We start from the raw sequence: 17809 nt of genomic DNA on the forward strand, positions 1-17809 counted from the left end.
TTTTGACGCATGCGGTTGCAAACTGTCACCCGCTGCGGGTGTCAAATTCCATACATTTTCAGAAAACGCACGCACGCCCGCATCAGCGATTACCGCTGCCTCATGCTTGTTTGCTTGATTCCTATCAACATTTGCCAGAGCGCTGGATTATCATGATTCTGCAACACCTCATACTGTTCCCATGTTGGTTATTATCTGTCAACGTAGAAACATTCTGCTACCGTGCTGCCAGATAAATAGGCGATTTTTATGTGTTAATTGTAAAACCAAGACATTTTAATTAATTTTAATTATCAAATGTAAAGTACATGTAACGGTTTTTAATTTGATTCTCTTTTTTCATGAGACTTCTATCATTTTCTATATTTGTGCTCTATGCAATTTTTATACGTCATCCACAAAAATACAAATCTTGAACATGTAGTTTCACGCAACACTGCTATGAAGCAAAGAGACGCAAGAAGCAGACATAAAAGAAACATAATTGCAAAACGAACAGCTTTTCGGGGCGATGGCAAAACAGCCAAGTGCGGGATTGTATTCGCAGTGATCGAAATGTAATCAACTTGGAGCGAAATTCTAAAAGAGATCTGAACGTAGTGTGCAACAAAGTGAAAATATTTAGTCCAAGATTGTTTTCACGTAAAATCTTCAGAGCAAACGACTGATGATTCCGATGCAATTGCAACAAAAGTGCGCTCTGTCTGTGATATGATATTACATTCTGTATATATATTGAGGGCGTGTTTATATGGAAACAACTTTGGTTATATCGCGGCCACCAAAAACTTCTATACAGTGCTCTAACAAAAGTGTTGACCAGTTATGATATTGAATACAATGCATCTTTTACCCTAAATAATGAAATAATGAGTCATACAACGCAGTTAGTAACATGAATTCCACAACCTTCAAATTGAGAAGCGAATTCTGCTCTCTGCTTCATGCAAATGCAGTACACGTATTTCCATTTTAGTTTTTAGTAATGTTAGTTTAGTCAAATTTTCTGAATAGGTAGCAAATATTCTAAACATACTCGCACAATGCCATGATGTTTCGAGCCATTTAAAAGATCCGTGGTAATGTTCATTGTCCGTTTCTCAATTACCTTCAAACTCCTGTGTAATATGCCAAAAACGATATTGCATTATATTTTGTTTATATTATAATCATTGCTGGAATAATACGTACCAGATAAATTTAAGGAAATATTGAAATCGTGCTAATATCCTTTATATTTTCTACAAGTTTCATCAATTAATTAAATTGTATTCATAAATCATTTTTTTCTAAGCCTTGGCGTTTAAAGGGCATTTTGGTTGTAAATAAAAAGGCCCTTTTTAATCATTTGATGGATATTGTAAAAAAATGTTAGTGGACAATTCTATTTGCATATTTTGATTAATTGTTCATAAAAAAAAGAAATTAGTATTTGCCAAGATAGGGCGCTACATTGGAGCGTCAGAACAACTGGTGTCCGTTATCCTACTATCGTATAAATAACACAGAATGCGAAAAACGTATTTTTAGACATTATGGAACTCAACGGTACTGGTCGTCAAGATGTATGGGGAATATTTTATGCACACCAAAAATGCAAAATATTTCGCCAAATCACATCTTACTTTTTCCACTTCAGATAGAAATTATGATTTAAAGCGACAAGTGACGGAGAACAGTAAAAGCAAACAAATCTGTTGTTCGGACCAATCGTGATCAAACTTGATATCAAAAACCATTATAAAATATGCAATGGTGCAGTCAGTGATTTTGTTGTGGCGGAAAATCATCGATACATTGCTCCAATATAACATTACTGTGTCGATCATAATGCATGTGAAAGCAGTGAGTACAAAGAGTAAATGTTCGGTCTTTGAAAGAAATCGGCATCTTACATTCGCTCTAGTCAGAGTTTAAAGTGCTATGCACGATAAAAGATTCAACAATCGTGTCCGATAAAACTATTCGTCTGATTGTTACCCAAGTGAATACTGTAAAATTTTAAATAAACAACTAAACAAATAAATTAAAAAAGATGCCGGAGCTAATTGGTGTGGGGGAGTTCCTTGAGGAAACTCGAGAGGACTATAATTCTCCTACTACATCAACCTTTGTGTCACGGATGGCCCAGTGCCGACAAACAATAGCAACACTAGAAGAGGTGAGCATATAAAGACCACAATTAAAATATATATGATGTTGAAGATCTCGTGAAGTACTCTTTACTGTTAATTTGTGTTCCTGGGCATATACTCTATCATATTATATATGCATATTAAATGGTGTTAGGTATGCAATATTTAATAAATGAGTAAGAAGGCTATATGGGTGTATCAAACTGAAATACTGCGAGACGTCATTTTGCGATGGTGAATTGAATTTTAATTAATGGCCCTCTGCACTCCAAAAACGATAGCTGGCTGCACTTATATATACATGTCAAATAAGGACATCGAATTAAGACGTGCATCTTATGGATGATTGTTTATTGTTTGACTGCCGTTTCTACTGAACTATGTTGGCGGTACCTTTTCATAGGAAAATTCACTTTGATTAGTTTTGTGTGATTTTTAGTTTAGAATTTCACATCAATTAATGCCAATGTATGAAAGAGTAAGCTATCAAAGTAATTGCAATTCTGATCCATATGATAGACGCCAGAGGATTGAAAAGCACGAGTATTTATTTTTAACACCAATTTGGCTCTTCAATAAATTTGTTTTGTGTTCTCTTAATCAGACATTGGATTTCGATCGTGAAGGATTAACAAAACTAAAAAAGGCAGTTAAGGCCATACATAATTCAGGAAACAGTAAGTATAATTTTTGAAACATGAAATTAAGGATTGACTAACATTATTTCAATTTCAGCCCATGTGGATAATGAGATGTGTTTGGTCCGAGCATTGGAACGTCTTGGTTCGGTAGCTTTGTCGAAAGAAGAACCGGATATTGGGGCTGCATTCCTAAAATTTTCCGTTGTAACCAAAGAGCTGAGTGCACTAATGAAAACATTGGTTGGTTTGAAGCAATAGATAGACCACAGACGTTGCTGTGTTTGTTTTATATCATTCTAACAGATATATTTTTCAATATCTCATTCCTACAGATGCAAAATATCAACAATATTGTAATGTTTCCGGTGGATTCTTTGCTTAAGTCGGAACTGCGTGGAATGAAAGGTGAAATGAAACGACCATTTGATAAAGCGGCCAAAGACTATGATTCAAAATTGATGAAAATTGAAAAGGAGAAAAAAGCTCTGGCAAAAGAAGTAGGAATGATGAGAACGGAAGTGACACCTGCAGAAATTGCCGAAGAGATCGAAAAAGAAAGACGTGTTTTTCAGTTACAAATGTGCGAGGTAATAATTAATGTGTTAATATTATTGCATTTATTATTCCCCCAAATGGCCACCGATAAATAGCTTTATTGTTATTTGATTTCAGTACCTTATAAAATTCAACGAAATCAAAACCAAAAAGGGAATCGAGTTGCTACAGCACTTGGTGGAATATTACCACGCTCAAAATAAGTAAGTATATCAACAAAAGAAAGCGACTTCCTTGAGAATTTACCGATCATAGGGTGTACTTTGACAAACAATCATAGAATAATTTAAAACACCCACACATACACACACACACACACACACACACACACACACACACACACACACACACACACACACACACACACACACACACACACACACACACACACACACACACACACACACACACACACACACACACACACACACATTTAAGTATACATATGAAGGTTTCGCGGAACCAAGTACAACTCATTTGTTATATTTGTCACGTTATTTGTATTTTTTTTTGCCTTTTCAGTTACTTTAAGGATGGTCTCAAAACAATAGCTCACTTTGGCACATACATAGAAGAACTAAGTATCAAGCTACAAACAATCCGACACAAACAGGACGAGGAACGTCGAAAGCTACTCGAATTGCGCACCCTATTGCGTTCAACCCCAGATTTTGATCGCGTAGAGAATGTTCCATCCGGTGATAAGAGTGGAGCCATTGGATACTCACTACATCAATTGCAAGGCGATAAAAATCATGGTATTACTCGAAGTGGACATCTCCTAAAAAAGAGTGAAGGCAAAGTGCGCCGTGTGTGGCAGAAACGACGATGCCGTGTGACAGCCGATGGATTCCTAGACATTTGCCATGCTGATGAGACAAAAGCACCGACACGAGTCAATCTACTAACCTGTCAAATAAAACCTCTTGCAGACGACAGAAAAGGCTTTGACTTAATTAGTTGTAAATATGCATCTTTTTTCATCTTGCACTTTTCTTTTTTATCATGAAATAACACTTTTTCTTTTTGCAGACAATCGATCCTATCACTTTCAAGCAGAGGATGAGGCGGATCAAAAAGCTTGGATGTCGGTATTGATAAATTGCAAAGAAAAAGCACTGGCAAAAGCGTTCCAACATGCCAATCCACAGATGAGCCCTAGTTTAATAGAACTGCAAAAAACTGTTATTAAACATATTCAAAATTTACCTGGGAATGACCAGTGTTGCGATTGTGGTTCCCGTAATGATGTCACTTGGATAAGTTTAAATTTCGGAATTTTGGTGTGCATTCAATGCTCCGGGGTACATCGAGACCTTGGTGTGCATCATTCGCGTATACAAAGTCTAACTTTGGATAATCTAACAACTGCACAGCTCCTAATTGCTCGTGCAATGGGTAATAACGCTTTAAATGAAGTAATGGAGGCCACCCTTGCACAGGGTAAATTAACTCCGGAAAGCACTATGTAAGTATTTGTCTATTTTGGATTTTTTGAATGCATTTATTATTCCGCTGAATGTTTTTTTTTTTGTTTCAGGGAGGAACGATACGATTTTATTCGTGCAAAATATGTGGCTAAACGATACGTTATGCGAACGTGCGCCGATGATCGAGATCTTAGAAATGATCTAGAACAAGCGGTCATCAACGCTGATCTCGGCCAACTTTTGCAAGTATGGGCAGAAGGCGCAGATCTTACCTGTGTTTTACCATCCTCGGTAAGTTGAAAAATATCCAACGCAAAGCTAGTACAATACAGAATGTATAAAGTATTTGATATAAATTTTCGGATTTTTTAACTATAAGAGAGTTATGGTTCTTTATAGGATTTTGGAGAAACCGCTCTACATTTAGCAGTGTTGCGCGAAATGGGTTCAACGCTACACATTGTAGATTTTCTCATTCAAAACATGACTGCACAGGGATTGAATAAGCAAACCAACCTGCCCGGTCCAATGGAAATGAGCGGTAAAAACACTGCACTCCATCTGTGCGCTTTGCACGATCGTCGAGAATGCATGAAGTTGTTGCTTCGTTCTGGCTGTGACTGCGATATACGTAATTCCCAAAATAAGCTAGCGCTGGATATAGCCAAAGAAATGGGAAACGAAGCATGCAAAGAATTGGTAACGAATTTAACTATTATGATTAGAATTATTTCGTTATTTAAGCTCCGCAAAAAAATGGCTGATGGTTTATTTTGCTGTTTATAGATTGAACATGCGATGAAGCGCGAGAAAAGTGCGTTTGATCACATTAATACTGATTGGAATATACATGACGATGGTTCAACAGACTTTTCTGACGATGATACGGCTTTGATGGATGAACGAAAATCGCGTTCCAGACCGCCTAGTTTTGTTGGAGGAGATTCCCCAGTAGCATTGCGATCGCGGTCCTCTACGTGTGACTCAATTCAGAGTGGTTCAAGTCCAAGTTCAAGTTGTAATCCAAATGTAGCGCGAGACCAGCGTCAAATACCACCAATCCCTTCATCTGGTACTAGTCCAAAACAGTTCAACACATCGACAGTTTTCTCCTCGCATTATGCTACCGGCACCAGTAGTTCTGTACAAAATTCCATTGGCATGATTGGAGTATCTGCTCCATCATCAGGATCTAGTCCAATAGGTAATAACTCCAGTAGCAGCGTCAGGCAGGGAGTTTCAACGTCACAACTAACGTCTACAAGCGCAGCAACCTTTAACACGTCCACAAGCAAAAAACCATCTTCTGGTTTGTAAAATTTTCCCCCTTCCCCCCTCCTGGTTTAGTACTGGTATGATTGTTTCATATCTTTACAGTAAATGTAGGATCTTTGAAGAAACGGACTGCTCCAGCCCCTCCACCTACAACATACGGCACGCTACCACATGCTCCACGACATTCACAAAACTTAGACAATGAATTGTTTGGAGTTTCGTCGCAGCATGTTCTACACGGACTTCATCATCATCATCCAGATATGTATAGTACATTGCCACATTTGCGAGGTTCCGACCCGATATCTAACAGCAGTGCATCGTCAGTGCAAGCCGCCCTTTTATCAAGCGAAATGCGAGGAGGTTCGACTAAATCAATGCAAGCACAACTGCTCTTTGATAACAAAATATTTGATCGGTACGAGCCGTATACATCTTCAGGTGCTGCGGTCAGTGTAGGTAGTGGAAACCGTGATCCAAATTTCTTAAGTACCTTCACTGGAGGCCACAAGCGATCTCCAAGTGGAGAATCTCTTGGACGAAACTTAGGCATGTTATATTCTCGCCGACGCCGAAGCATAGCATAACAAATTGCCAACACATCTACCTTTACTTTTTGCAGCTGGCGCTAAGCTGGTCCTGCCGCCTGCCGGAGAAATCCCTCAACTGAAACCTGTTTCCAACCGTCCCAAGCAGCCAATACCTTCACAAAATGCTGTTACGCAAATATCTAATACAGGTATTGCTGCAGTTTCTCGACAAAAAGAAAACAATATAATCCCGTGTTTGTTTAACTTTTCACAGAAAAATCTTTTGCTAATGGACAATCCAATGAAAGCTTGTCATCTGTTGATGATGCTATTATTATGAGACGTAAGGTAAATATGTTTATCAAACTTGAATTTAGCTGCTGCAACGAATTAATTGCATATTGCTTTACTCTTCAAAACTAAAGACAAAAGGACCAGTTTCAAGCGCCGGATATGACCCAAACTTAGATGGAGATACAAAGGAAACAGGTTATTCCAACTATGACACATCCGGTATACGTTCTAACGCTTTAGATAACTCGGTGGCATCTTCTTCCGGTGGCCATATGGATTCTTTGAATAGTAGCTATAGTCGCAATGATAATAGTGGGGATGCATCTTGTGTTGATTTGGATTCATTTAACTTATCCAGTAGAAGTTTTGTAAGTATGATGGTACTACATAAAGCGACGGTTTTAATTACAATCATTGTGGTAATTTACCTACAGGGAGGTGCATTGCGTCGGTGCCGTGCGTTATACGATTGTAATGCTGATAACGATGATGAACTTGAGTTCAAAGAGGGTGAAATATTAATAGTACTGAACGAAAGAACTGACGACGAAAACTGGATGGAAGGCCAAATAGAAGGAGACAGTATGAGACGTGGAATGTTTCCGGTTAGTTTTGTACAAATGATGGATGATTAAACGGCTCAATATTCTAATGACTGCGACAAAGTGCAGCCCAATGAAACACATAACTGATCAAATTGTACAACCCATTACTGTTCCTAGTCTCATACTGACCAAATGCTTGGAGGAAGCTTATAGGTGACCAGTACCGGTGCAGTTTTCCTTATTGTTTTACTTATTTACTAGCATTCACTGTTCAGGTCCATTTTTATATTCTATTAGTATCCAATAACTTATGACGTAACATGATTGTTGCCTAATGATGGGATTTCAGGATATGCTATCTATTTTTGTGTTCATGTAATCGGTTTAAACTGCAATTGTGTATGGTTAACGAGGTTTAGCTTACACCGAGCATAATTAATCGTTTGGTTAAGCGAACATAAGACATGACGTTTTTATGTTTCCTTCTGGCTGTTACATTTTAAACAGATTAGTCTAAATAGCATTTTACTCCTTCCGTTACACATGTCATTAATTCAACACACAGGAAGACAGTCGTTATAAAGTAAGAATATATCAACGTTGTAGTTTTAATTTCGGCAATAACCAATTCATCATAAATATTGCAAAAAAGTGCATGCATTTGTTAATACAGCTGCTGGGTACGATAAGTAAGAAACACAGTTCAACCAAAATAGAGGGGCAGTTATTGTAATATATATATATTTAAAAACACGGTAAATGTCGGTAGTGTGGAACCATTATCATACATATGTATACAGCATATAAAAAATCGCTAAGTAAATGGGAAATATTGATTGAAACTAACAATGACATATGCAGACTTATTATATGTTACAATACATAAAATGAATGTACGAAAATTGCACGTGCCAGTATGTATAGAATTTTGCTAAGCATCTATTCAATCAAATTTACTTTAGGAAATATTTATATATATCTTCTATAGTTTCATATTAAGTTACCTTCAACATATGTGTTTTGAAATATATTCTTGGTGAATTGTTCAATGTAGCATCGTAGCTTCTATGGGATCACCTTTTATGTCAGTTTCATAGCTGTATTTTGGCATTTGATATTGGTTCTGTAGTATAATATTCAATAACTTTTTTTGGCAACAATACAAATAATACAAGTAAGTGATAACTGCCAAATGATGGAAAAAATGCAATCGAATGGAAATTGTTTGAATACTTCTGTCAAACTCTTACACAGCAAAGCGTAATAATAGTATTTTAACAGAAATTCCTCATAAAAAATGTTAGTCGTGACATAGGCTATCACCAGCAAACATTAATAAAATCCATTAATCAAACCAAAATGAACAAAATCACAGAAACAGCTTATAGTTACTGAAATCATTGTAGTATTTATCGAATGAAATGTTGAACTGCTAAATAGATTAAATGTACAGATTTCATTGTTAGACCTCAATAACTGTATGGAACTTTTTTTTTCCGAAACTATTAATTTATTGTGTAACTTTGCATATTGTTGTTGTTTTAAGACCTTTTAATGTTTCTTTCGCCTCCAAACTTTGCATATTGTTATATCCACACGCATTAAGCAGCTTCTCTGTTTCTTCTGTTATGTGCTACAACCGTATTCTCACATTTGCGATATTCTTCGTGAAAATTACTCGCAATTTGACGCTGCAGCGCACAAACTGCTATGAGTAACAATATTTGAATTATTATATGGAAAACATATATCCAACTGAGTTGAGTGCATTAAAAGTACATGTTCACGTTTGAATATGTTTTATGTACTATGTATATCCGCAATTCTGGTCCATTATTGCTACTTATGGCCGACAAAAACACATAGTTGTGATATCAATTATAAAACAATACAGAGATACAAACATAACATGCCCAAACATTGCTGCTAAAAGATAACGAGCTTTAACTTCCTCTATAAACGAAACAACCGTAACCGCTGTTTTGCAATGCAGTGCAATAAATTCTCAGCACTAGACAACCGTTCCGCAGAGTTTATCTCTCAAATGTACAACATAAACTGGCAATGACGCGAAATTGACGTTTGATTGACGTTTTCAGGAGCGACAGAAAAAATTGTTAACCAATAAAATACATAGCTTCCGAGTGTTGCAAATGTTTGGTGTGATCTTCTAGCGGAAATTTTGCACAAAATATTGAGCAGCTAGTTGTCCGCATTGTGTAAAGTATAGTCTGAAAAAGGATCTGTTTTATGCTTGTACGCATTTCTGCTGTAGTTTCGGTGTAGAGCCACCTGTGGTGTTTGCGCTGCAGCCGCGGACATTCGGGCATTTTTGTTTTTTTTTTCCTTCGTTTGAGCGTTCTAACCACAGTGGAAGTGTTCTTTTCTGCTAGATGATAAAAATCCGCAGCTAAAGGCTGCAGTATCTGATTCTGGGACTACTAGTAGAAAACAACAGTGATTCTTTATACAAATACGTTCTCAATCGCTAGGGTGACTAATTGTGTAATTAAAATAATAAAAAGAGAAGTAAAACTCTGGAAAATTTGACTATAGCGACTATAGGAGAAGAGTTCATCACAACAAGGGATATATATCGTGCGTTAAGTGGCGTTATACTACAGTAAAATATTTTTGGTGCACGAAACGTCACTATTTCGAAAGTTATGTTATTTCGTAAAGTGCCTAACTGAAAAGAATAAGCCTTATAGGAAAACTTAGCAACTAGTTTCATTTATTAGAAATTGCCACAAACACCCCTCACCAGTGAAAGTGAATTGTAAAACTAAGAAAATGCACCATACCGAAAACGATAAAAAACGGGCCAATTTTTCGGCCCTGAGCCCTATCAACGGAGCAATTATTAAAACCACTGCAACTGGAAAGCCCGGAGATGTTAAAAAAATAATAATTAAAAATATGAAATGTAAGTATTATGTGCTGCTCCTTTCGCACGTATGACCTTGCGTAAATCGACATTACAGACGTCGAGCTGCTGCGCAAGAGCCTCTTATATTTTTGGCCAGGATCTCAATGTCGTTCCGATTTGATTTCAGCTTACCCATCAATTCCGGAAAATTTTGAAGAAACTACATGGAATCAGCTACGCAAAGCAGTAATTGCTATTCAGACGTCAACACCTATTGAATACTCGCTAGAATGTCTCTGTCAGGCCGTATCGCATATGTGTGAAGACAAGATGGATTCGCAATTATACGTCAACCTGACGGCCCTAGTGGAGCAGCATGTGAAGGCAAATATTGTACCTTTTTTGTCTGAATCGGGCGACAAATTGGTGTATCTAAAGAAAATGAACGATTATTGGCAATCGCACTGCCAACAGATGATCATGATTCGTAGCATTTTCCTGTATCTCGATCGCATATACGTCTTAAATAATCCAACAGTGCATTCGATTTGGGAAATGGGGCTAGAACTTTTCCGTGATCATATTGCTATGAACAACTTAGTACAAGCGCGTACCGTCGAAGGAATTCTTATATTGATCGAAAAAGAGCGACATGGTGACACGGTAGATCGGTCTCTACTAAAGAGCCTTTTAAGAATGCTATCTGATTTGCAAATCTATAGAGACGCGTTCGAGCAAAAGTTCCTCATGGCCACGAAACATTTGTATCAAGCGGAAGGCCAAGCCAAGATGGAAGAGCTTGATGTTCCGGATTATTTGCAGCACGTAGACAAGCGTTTGAACGAAGAAGAAGAACGCTTAGAACACTATCTCGATGGCTGTACAAGGCATCAACTGATCGTAACTGTTGAGAGACAGCTTATCAATGAACATGTAACTGGAATTTTGCAAAAAGGTTTGGACCAACTATTAGAGGAAAACAGGCTGAGTGATCTTACCCGACTTTACAAGTTGTTCAGTCGTGTCAAAAATGGTACGACGGAACTCTGTGCACATTTTAATGCTTACATAAAAAAGAAGGGACGAACCATCGTCATAGATCCAGAGAAGGACAAATCGATGGTGCAGGATCTACTGGACTATAAAGACAAAATGGATAATATTGTTAACACATGTTTCGAAAGGAATGAAAAATTCGGAAACTCGCTACGCGAAGCTTTTGAGTACTTCATAAACCAACGATCTAATAAACCGGCAGAATTGATTGCGAAATACGTCGATATGAAATTGCGCGCAGGAAACAAAGAGGCAACCGAAGAAGAGTTAGAACAGATTCTTGATAAGATAATGGTGCAATTTAGGTTCATTCACGGCAAGGACGTGTTTGAAGCATTTTACAAAAAAGATTTGGCCAAACGCCTGCTAGTTGGCAAGTCCGCTTCAGTTGATGCGGAAAAAAGCATGTTGTCCAAACTCAAACAAGAATGCGGCGGAGGATTCACATCAAAGCTAGAAGGAATGTTCAAGGATATGGAACTGAGTCGTGACATAAATTTTGCTTTTAAACAGGTAAATTAACACGTGGTTTTTACTTTTATGTCACAAATTCTCATGGGCTCTGATGGTGTTTTCTTTTTCTGTCTTCAGAGCATGCAGAACTCGGAACACAAGGAACTTCAGAACATCGATCTAACTGTTAACATCTTGACAATGGGATTTTGGCCAACGTATCCTGTCATGGAGGTTACACTTCCTCAGGAATTATTACAGTATCAATCGATTTTCAACAAATTCTACCTAGCAAAACACAGTGGCCGAAAACTGCAATGGCAGCCAACGCTCGGACATTGCGTACTTAAAGCCCAATTTGATGCGGTAAGGTTAATTATCTACATACTAATTAAGCTCAAATTCTTGCACGTTTTCCTACCCTAATTCATACGCCATTCCTAGTCTGCACATATACTGCCTTATATGATTCGTAGCCATGCAGAATTAGTTACTGAGCCAGAACAGGAACTGTATTGGTTCCAGCACCCAAACAGATTAATGTTGCGATCTAGCTCTTACACAGGTCCAGGAACAGTTCCTGTTTCGTAATAAGATCGGGAGCTGTTTCAAGATTGGTAAAGGTCCAGTGTCAACTCCAGGGCCGGTATGGGTTCATTATGTGTACTGTATCGGTTTCGGGATCAGTAGGGGTTTGGTTTTGGTTTAAGCACTCTTAATGGGTCGTTCCTGATTTGAATTGGGTTTCGAAGCCCTGTAACCGGGCCAAATGAACCAGTTACCACAAAAGGTATTTAGATAGTTGAGATAACACAACATCTCCTTTTTCTTGTTTTGTTTTGTTTACAGGGACCAAAAGATTTGCAAGTGTCTCTGTTTCAGGCACTAGTGTTGCTGTTGTTCAACTATAATGCTGCTATAACATTCGAAGAAATTCGTGCAGCTGTTAATATAGAGGTAGCTTTATACATCTGGTTTTCAAAAGTTCACTATAATCTGCATACTTACCAATTGCTTACAGAATGGAGAATTGAAACGCACCTTACAATCGCTCGCTTGTGGAAAGGCACGTGTTTTGACGAAAATACCCAAAGGTCGTGAAGTGGAAAACACTGACAAATTTCAGTTCAACAATGAATTCACCAATAAGTTGTTTAGGATCAAAATAAATCAAATCCAAATGAAGGAAACGGTAACATTTAAAACATTAGTGAGAAATAACCAAACATAATAAATCTTTTTTTTTTCAGACGGAAGAACAAAAAGCCACTGAAGAACGTGTATATCAAGACCGACAATATCAAATTGACGCAGCAATTGTCCGCATTATGAAGATGAGAAAAACGCTTAGCCACAATCTGTTAATCACGGAATTATATAAACAGCTCACTTTTCCAGTTAAGGTGAGCTCTTTTTTTTGTTATGGTGTTTATTATTTCAACTTATGTTGTATTATAAAAGATTCTATCCTAGTATGTAGTTATAACAGCAAGAAAAAGAGAAAAAATCGTTTTTTAGGAAAATTTAAGAACCCTTACAAATTCATGTTTTATCAAATCATGTAACCTTTTCAAATTCCTTTTTTTTTCAGCCGGCCGATTTAAAGAAGCGAATCGAATCATTGATAGATCGAGATTATATGGAACGTGATAAGGACAACCAAAACCAGTATAATTACGTTGCCTAATTCCTTTCGTTTACTCTAAAAAACTACGTTTTACTTTATAAATTGTAAAATTGAGCAGGTGTTTGTGAAAATATCTTTTTGTTTGTTAAAAACAACTGCGAACTATAGGGATATACAAGGATTCGTCACAAAACTGAAGAAACAACATACACATTGAGAAGCATTCTTTTGTAGTAGACTTTTCTTTTTATCACTAATGAAATGAATTTAAAGAATTTTTGAGTTACTGTTCAAATTCATTCGATTAAAAGATGAGCAAAAAGTAATGTTCATCGCAGACTACTGAGAAAAGGCATTAGACTTGAACTGCTGTTTGATTTTAAACATCCGCATGTACATTTTGTAATAAATCTGCGAAGAGCGTATATGTAATAATAATTGGAAAACATTTCAAGGTATGTTGTTATGAACCAACGCAAGATGATTCAAATGAGAACATGAGCTCCGAACATAACCCAAAGTAATTTTACAATAAGGTAATTATAAGCATTTGGGGTTTACCATTTTTCAGTTGAAGGCATACGTTTACGCTTCTCTCGCTCATAATGAATAACGTTTATGGCCGTTTAATGTTCAGATGTGCTAAAAAAAGATTTTTTACTAAATAGTTTTAACTCGCGATTTTATGTTTGCTCTCATTTCCTTGGTTTGCTATTCACACATTACTAATTTAAACACCAGTTTCAAACCAATTAGACTATCTGAAGTAGTCGTCTACGTGCTTCAGACGCTCGTTAAATGTATCTATCTCACTAATCAGACTCGAGGTTAAATTCCTGGGAGTTATTTCACGTCCTAAGAAATTGGATACTAACAAACGACTAGGAATGCCGCCACCGTATGCCAGACAACCTCGACGATATTTCTCTCCTTCGGTTCGACTGAATGGATCCCGTTCAAAGTATGTTTGCCATATCCAGGAAGCAATTGCACGTGAAATAAGGTAAGAATAATACTTCGCACCGTATCCAACCAGGTGTGAAAAGCGCAGCTGCCATGCTGTATTTTCGACATAGGGAAGGCCGTAATACTTTTCTTGCACTCTTTGTAACGTCTGAGTTGTGTTTTCTGCATGCATATCATGATTTCCATGGTAAACTTGATCCAAAGCGGAATAAAAAACTTGCAACTGCATCTCACTTGAAGCGAACAAATGTTTGGATGTGCAGAGACGTTCTAACATGCTTTCTGGCATGGGTTCTTGCGTTTGGAAATGTTTTGCGAACGACCGTAACACGCGTGGGTCATTGGCAAAATATTCCATTAACACTGAGGGAACTTCTGCAAAGTCTGTGCTGCACCTTGTACCTGTAACATGTTGAAATTCCGTCCGTGCAAGCATCGAATGCATGGCATGGCCCATCTCATGAAATAGGTTGTCCACCATGGAGGGAGTCAACAGCGTCGGCCCTGACCAGCGGGGTTGCGAAAGATTCAACATGACGACAACAATTGGATTTTGAAAACTTCCGTCCGGCATTACTTTGCCTCCTTGAATTGTGAAATGACAATCTTGGTTCGGTTTTCCTTGTCGTTCAAAGAAATCACAATAAATGTGACCGAGCAAACCCTCCGTTTCATGTTCAACAGCAAGTTTGTATATATCATGAAACCATGATTCACCCGGCTCCATTTCAGTATTTCTTAAAGAAATCCCAAACAAACTATTCATCAATAGATTTAATCCTTCCATGCATGCCCCTAGACTGAAATATGGTGAAAATTCTGACGCACTGGCCTGCAGATGTTTGCGTTTTAGTGAGGATGTGAAGTACGGGGTATCCCAAGCCGCCAGCGGAACATTAGTCCCACATTCTAAAGATTTCATTTTCTGCATAATTGCAAAATCATTTGCCGCACGAGGCTGCAATTGTTCGTTCAGCGAATCCAAAAACATATCGACCATTTCTGGTGTTTCTACAGTGCTTGCTTTAAGCGCTCGATGAGCATAGGTTGGAAATCCGCAAACGGTTGCTAGCTCGTTGCGGCATTTAAGCATCTCCGCCAAAAGTCGCTCCTGCTGTTCGTCTGGGTAAAGGAATAGGCGATATGCCGATTCACGAGCCACACTGTTAGCAGAATCGGCATAAAGTCCGGATACGAGGATATTTTCACCATCCGATGCAAAGCTGTGAACAATAATAAAATCAATTATTTGTATCTTTCCGCCAAAGCAATGCAAGGAAAACTCACAAAGGCAAAACAGCTGCCGGGAGGATATTTTTTGAAATGCTTCTGGGATGAACCGCTCCGGCCATGAAACGTTGCCCAAGCTGAAGGATACAATCATTTAGAAACACCACCCGCTGACGAGCCTCTTCTTCCAAGTGAATACCACTTTGTTCAAAATCAAACAGGAACAGCCTGGCCACATGTTTATCGACATCGCTTGTCTCAAACTGGTCTCCTTTGTCAACAACATTTTTCAAAGCGTTGAATAGCTTCTTATGTGTGTTCAGCTTTTCTACAATGCCGCTTATCGTGATGCAAGCGTCTTCAGCAGCCGAGCAATAATTTGATGCTGGGTGAGCTAGTCTTATGAATTCTGACAGGTCCGCCACTTTGCACAAGGTGTCGGAGAGCTCGTCGAAGATAACAACCATTTTGCGTGAACGATTGAATGAAGTAGCTTCCTCAATAAGATCGTCTGTTTTAAAGATAGCCTTTTCCTTGAGTACATAAAACCCTTCATGCGAAGTAAGTTCCGGCTTTCCAAAAAGACCCTACAAGATACAACAAAGTTATATATTAGCTGTCCCAGAACCGGACCGCAAACGCATACAAACCACTTCATTTTTGGTAAAATTAATCCTTTTCTCCGGACGAGTGTTAAATGCAGTGGTCAAGGGAGACCATGTACTGACCCTTCGTTTCAGTAAAACGTTTTTTGAAAAGTGCTGCATCCGACGTAACATTTCCGCTGCTTGGATGATTATTAAACTTTGTCGTAGGTTATATGAGGCATGGGATGGCACTGTCGTTCGTGAACAATATAGCTGTCCAATGATTGTTTCAGTTCACCTTCTATAAAGGTTGGGATTTATTTATTGATACTAGTTTTGCTACTGCTAGAGCTCCATTGCTTGATGCCAGCCGCTGTACTGATAGTGTGGAAACAATATATTTTTTTAACAATTTTTTCCAGGCTCTCCGCGAGATTAGCCGAGATGTATATAAGTATTGAACTCGAAGCTGTAAATTGAATGACCGCAGGCCAAAAACCGGGTTTTGCGAGCTCGCCAACGCTCCAAATCGTTACGATTTTTCTTCGCTGGCGAGCGTTTTTTAAAGTCGTTGTGGGGGTTTTTAAGGGTTCAAGATAGCGGCCAAACAGCTCGCTTTGGTCCGATTTTGTTGGTGGACAAAATTAAATAGCAAAAAATAAATTCACTTCACTTTCCACCTCCCCCCCCCCCCTCTTTGGGGCTCCTTCATTCCATGTGTGTGTCATATTAGCAGTAGATGAGGGGGTGACAATTTATGTACAGTTTTCATGTACTGGTTGTTGGCGAGCTCGCAAAACTCGGTTGATGATGTGGGAATCGAGAAAAGCTAACATTGTACTTTTAACGGTACTTTTATTTATGTATTTATTTCGTGCCAGTTGGGAGGAGGTCATTCGCGTGCCATGCCGTATGAAGGGTACGAAGCTATATTACGGACGTCACACGAAGCGTAAACTTCGGCGTAAACTAAATTTCAGCCATACAATCCTTTAATCTTTTGACAGGAAGTTTACGCTCTCCCATACAAATCAAGCGTAAACTTTTTGAGTTTACGCCTCGTGTGACGTCCGTATAACACAGAGTAAAAGGAAGAACATTTTAGATTTTTGTGATAGGTTTATATTTAAATTAAAGCACGATGTTCCGTTTTGTACGAGGTAGCGGTAATCGCTACTGCGAGCGTGAGGGCGTGCGTTCGAAAACATCAAAATTGTTTATTTCTGACGCATGCGGATTCAAACTGTCACCCGCAGCGGGTGTCAAATGCCATACTTTTTCAGAAAATGCACGCACGCCCGCAGGAGCGATTACCGATGCCTGAACGACACTATTGTAAACCAAAAGAGCCAAACCTTTGCACAGATCGTACATAATCGCTTTTTTGGTGGCCCTTCCACCCCTGAATGCTTGTTGCGAGTATCTGCGTATGATACACTCCGGACGTGTTTCAACTAGTGGTGGGGCATACGATTCATTTCCCGGAGACGGGCGCGTGCCAATAGAAAACGATTCAGACCCGTGGGCGCAGGAGGTGCGTTAGTTTGGATTCGCAATCAGCGAGTTCGTATTTGACCCGAATGATTGAAACAAGAAAGCATAACCGACACTGCTCA

General features: G+C 38.4%; 3 protein-coding genes across 7 annotated transcripts; 2 read left to right on the top strand and 1 right to left on the bottom strand.

The window, feature by feature from the left end:
- The first annotated feature begins 444 nt into the window (after nt 1–444).
- LOC121592846 (arfGAP with SH3 domain, ANK repeat and PH domain-containing protein) lies at nt 445–8603 on the top strand. 4 transcript variants are annotated; one of them, XM_041914684.1, is made up of 16 exons: nt 445–702; nt 1640–2161; nt 2740–2812; nt 2871–3016; nt 3109–3363; nt 3449–3534; nt 3854–4293; nt 4364–4799; nt 4872–5052; nt 5161–5460; nt 5548–6070; nt 6139–6585; nt 6659–6775; nt 6841–6914; nt 6992–7228; nt 7295–8603. In XM_041914684.1, exons 2-16 carry the CDS (start codon nt 2036–2038, stop codon nt 7493–7495), a joined length of 3642 nt encoding a protein of 1213 aa, XP_041770618.1. In that variant the 5' UTR covers nt 445–702; nt 1640–2035; the 3' UTR covers nt 7496–8603. The 4 variants fall into 4 exon arrangements, with proteins under 4 accessions (XP_041770618.1, XP_041770620.1, XP_041770622.1 ...); XM_041914686.1 differs by having other exon boundaries at nt 445–693; XM_041914688.1 differs by having other exon boundaries at nt 445–596.
- A 910-nt stretch (nt 8604–9513) lies between these two features.
- LOC121592588 (cullin-4A) lies at nt 9514–13845 on the top strand. 2 transcript variants are annotated; one of them, XM_041914180.1, is made up of 8 exons: nt 9553–9624; nt 10147–10331; nt 10462–11843; nt 11922–12149; nt 12633–12740; nt 12805–12975; nt 13034–13186; nt 13375–13845. In XM_041914180.1, exons 2-8 carry the CDS (start codon nt 10199–10201, stop codon nt 13468–13470), a joined length of 2271 nt encoding a protein of 756 aa, XP_041770114.1. In that variant the 5' UTR covers nt 9553–9624; nt 10147–10198; the 3' UTR covers nt 13471–13845. The 2 variants fall into 2 exon arrangements, with proteins under 2 accessions (XP_041770113.1, XP_041770114.1); XM_041914179.1 differs by having other exon boundaries at nt 9514–10331.
- LOC121592589 (mitochondrial intermediate peptidase) lies at nt 13331–16653 on the bottom strand. The gene is made up of 3 exons (XM_041914181.1): nt 16257–16653; nt 15664–16193; nt 13331–15599 (listed from the first exon to the last, which is right to left on the bottom strand). Exons 1-3 carry the CDS (start codon nt 16383–16385, stop codon nt 14168–14170), a joined length of 2091 nt encoding a protein of 696 aa, XP_041770115.1. The 5' UTR covers nt 16386–16653; the 3' UTR covers nt 13331–14167.
- Between the last annotated feature and the right edge of the window lie 1156 nt (nt 16654–17809).

This window comes from Anopheles merus, chromosome 2L (assembly GCF_017562075.2).
Source record: "Anopheles merus strain MAF chromosome 2L, AmerM5.1, whole genome shotgun sequence".
Classification (NCBI taxonomy): Eukaryota; Metazoa; Arthropoda; class Insecta; order Diptera; family Culicidae; genus Anopheles; species Anopheles merus.

Coding starts and splice junctions, on each gene's coding strand:
- LOC121592589 (XM_041914181.1), bottom strand. CDS start 16,385: ATGTTACGTCGGATGCAGCACTTTTCAAAAAACGTTTTACTGAAACGA. Junction 16,194..16,256: donor ATTTTACCAAAAATGAAGTG/GTTTGTATGCGT, acceptor TGTATCTTGTAG/GGTCTTTTTGGAAAGCCGGA. Junction 15,600..15,663: donor CCGGCAGCTGTTTTGCCTTT/GTGAGTTTTCCT, acceptor TATTGTTCACAG/CTTTGCATCGGATGGTGAAA.
- LOC121592588 (XM_041914179.1), top strand. CDS start 10,199: ATGCACCATACCGAAAACGATAAAAAACGGGCCAATTTTTCGGCCCTG. Junction 10,332..10,461: donor AATAATTAAAAATATGAAAT/GTAAGTATTATG, acceptor ATTTGATTTCAG/CTTACCCATCAATTCCGGAA. Junction 12,150..12,632: donor TTAAAGCCCAATTTGATGCG/GTAAGGTTAATT, acceptor TTTTGTTTACAG/GGACCAAAAGATTTGCAAGT.
- LOC121592846 (XM_041914684.1), top strand. CDS start 2,036: ATGCCGGAGCTAATTGGTGTGGGGGAGTTCCTTGAGGAAACTCGAGAG. Junction 3,017..3,108: donor GTGCACTAATGAAAACATTG/GTTGGTTTGAAG, acceptor TCATTCCTACAG/ATGCAAAATATCAACAATAT. Junction 3,535..3,853: donor TATTACCACGCTCAAAATAA/GTAAGTATATCA, acceptor TTGCCTTTTCAG/TTACTTTAAGGATGGTCTCA.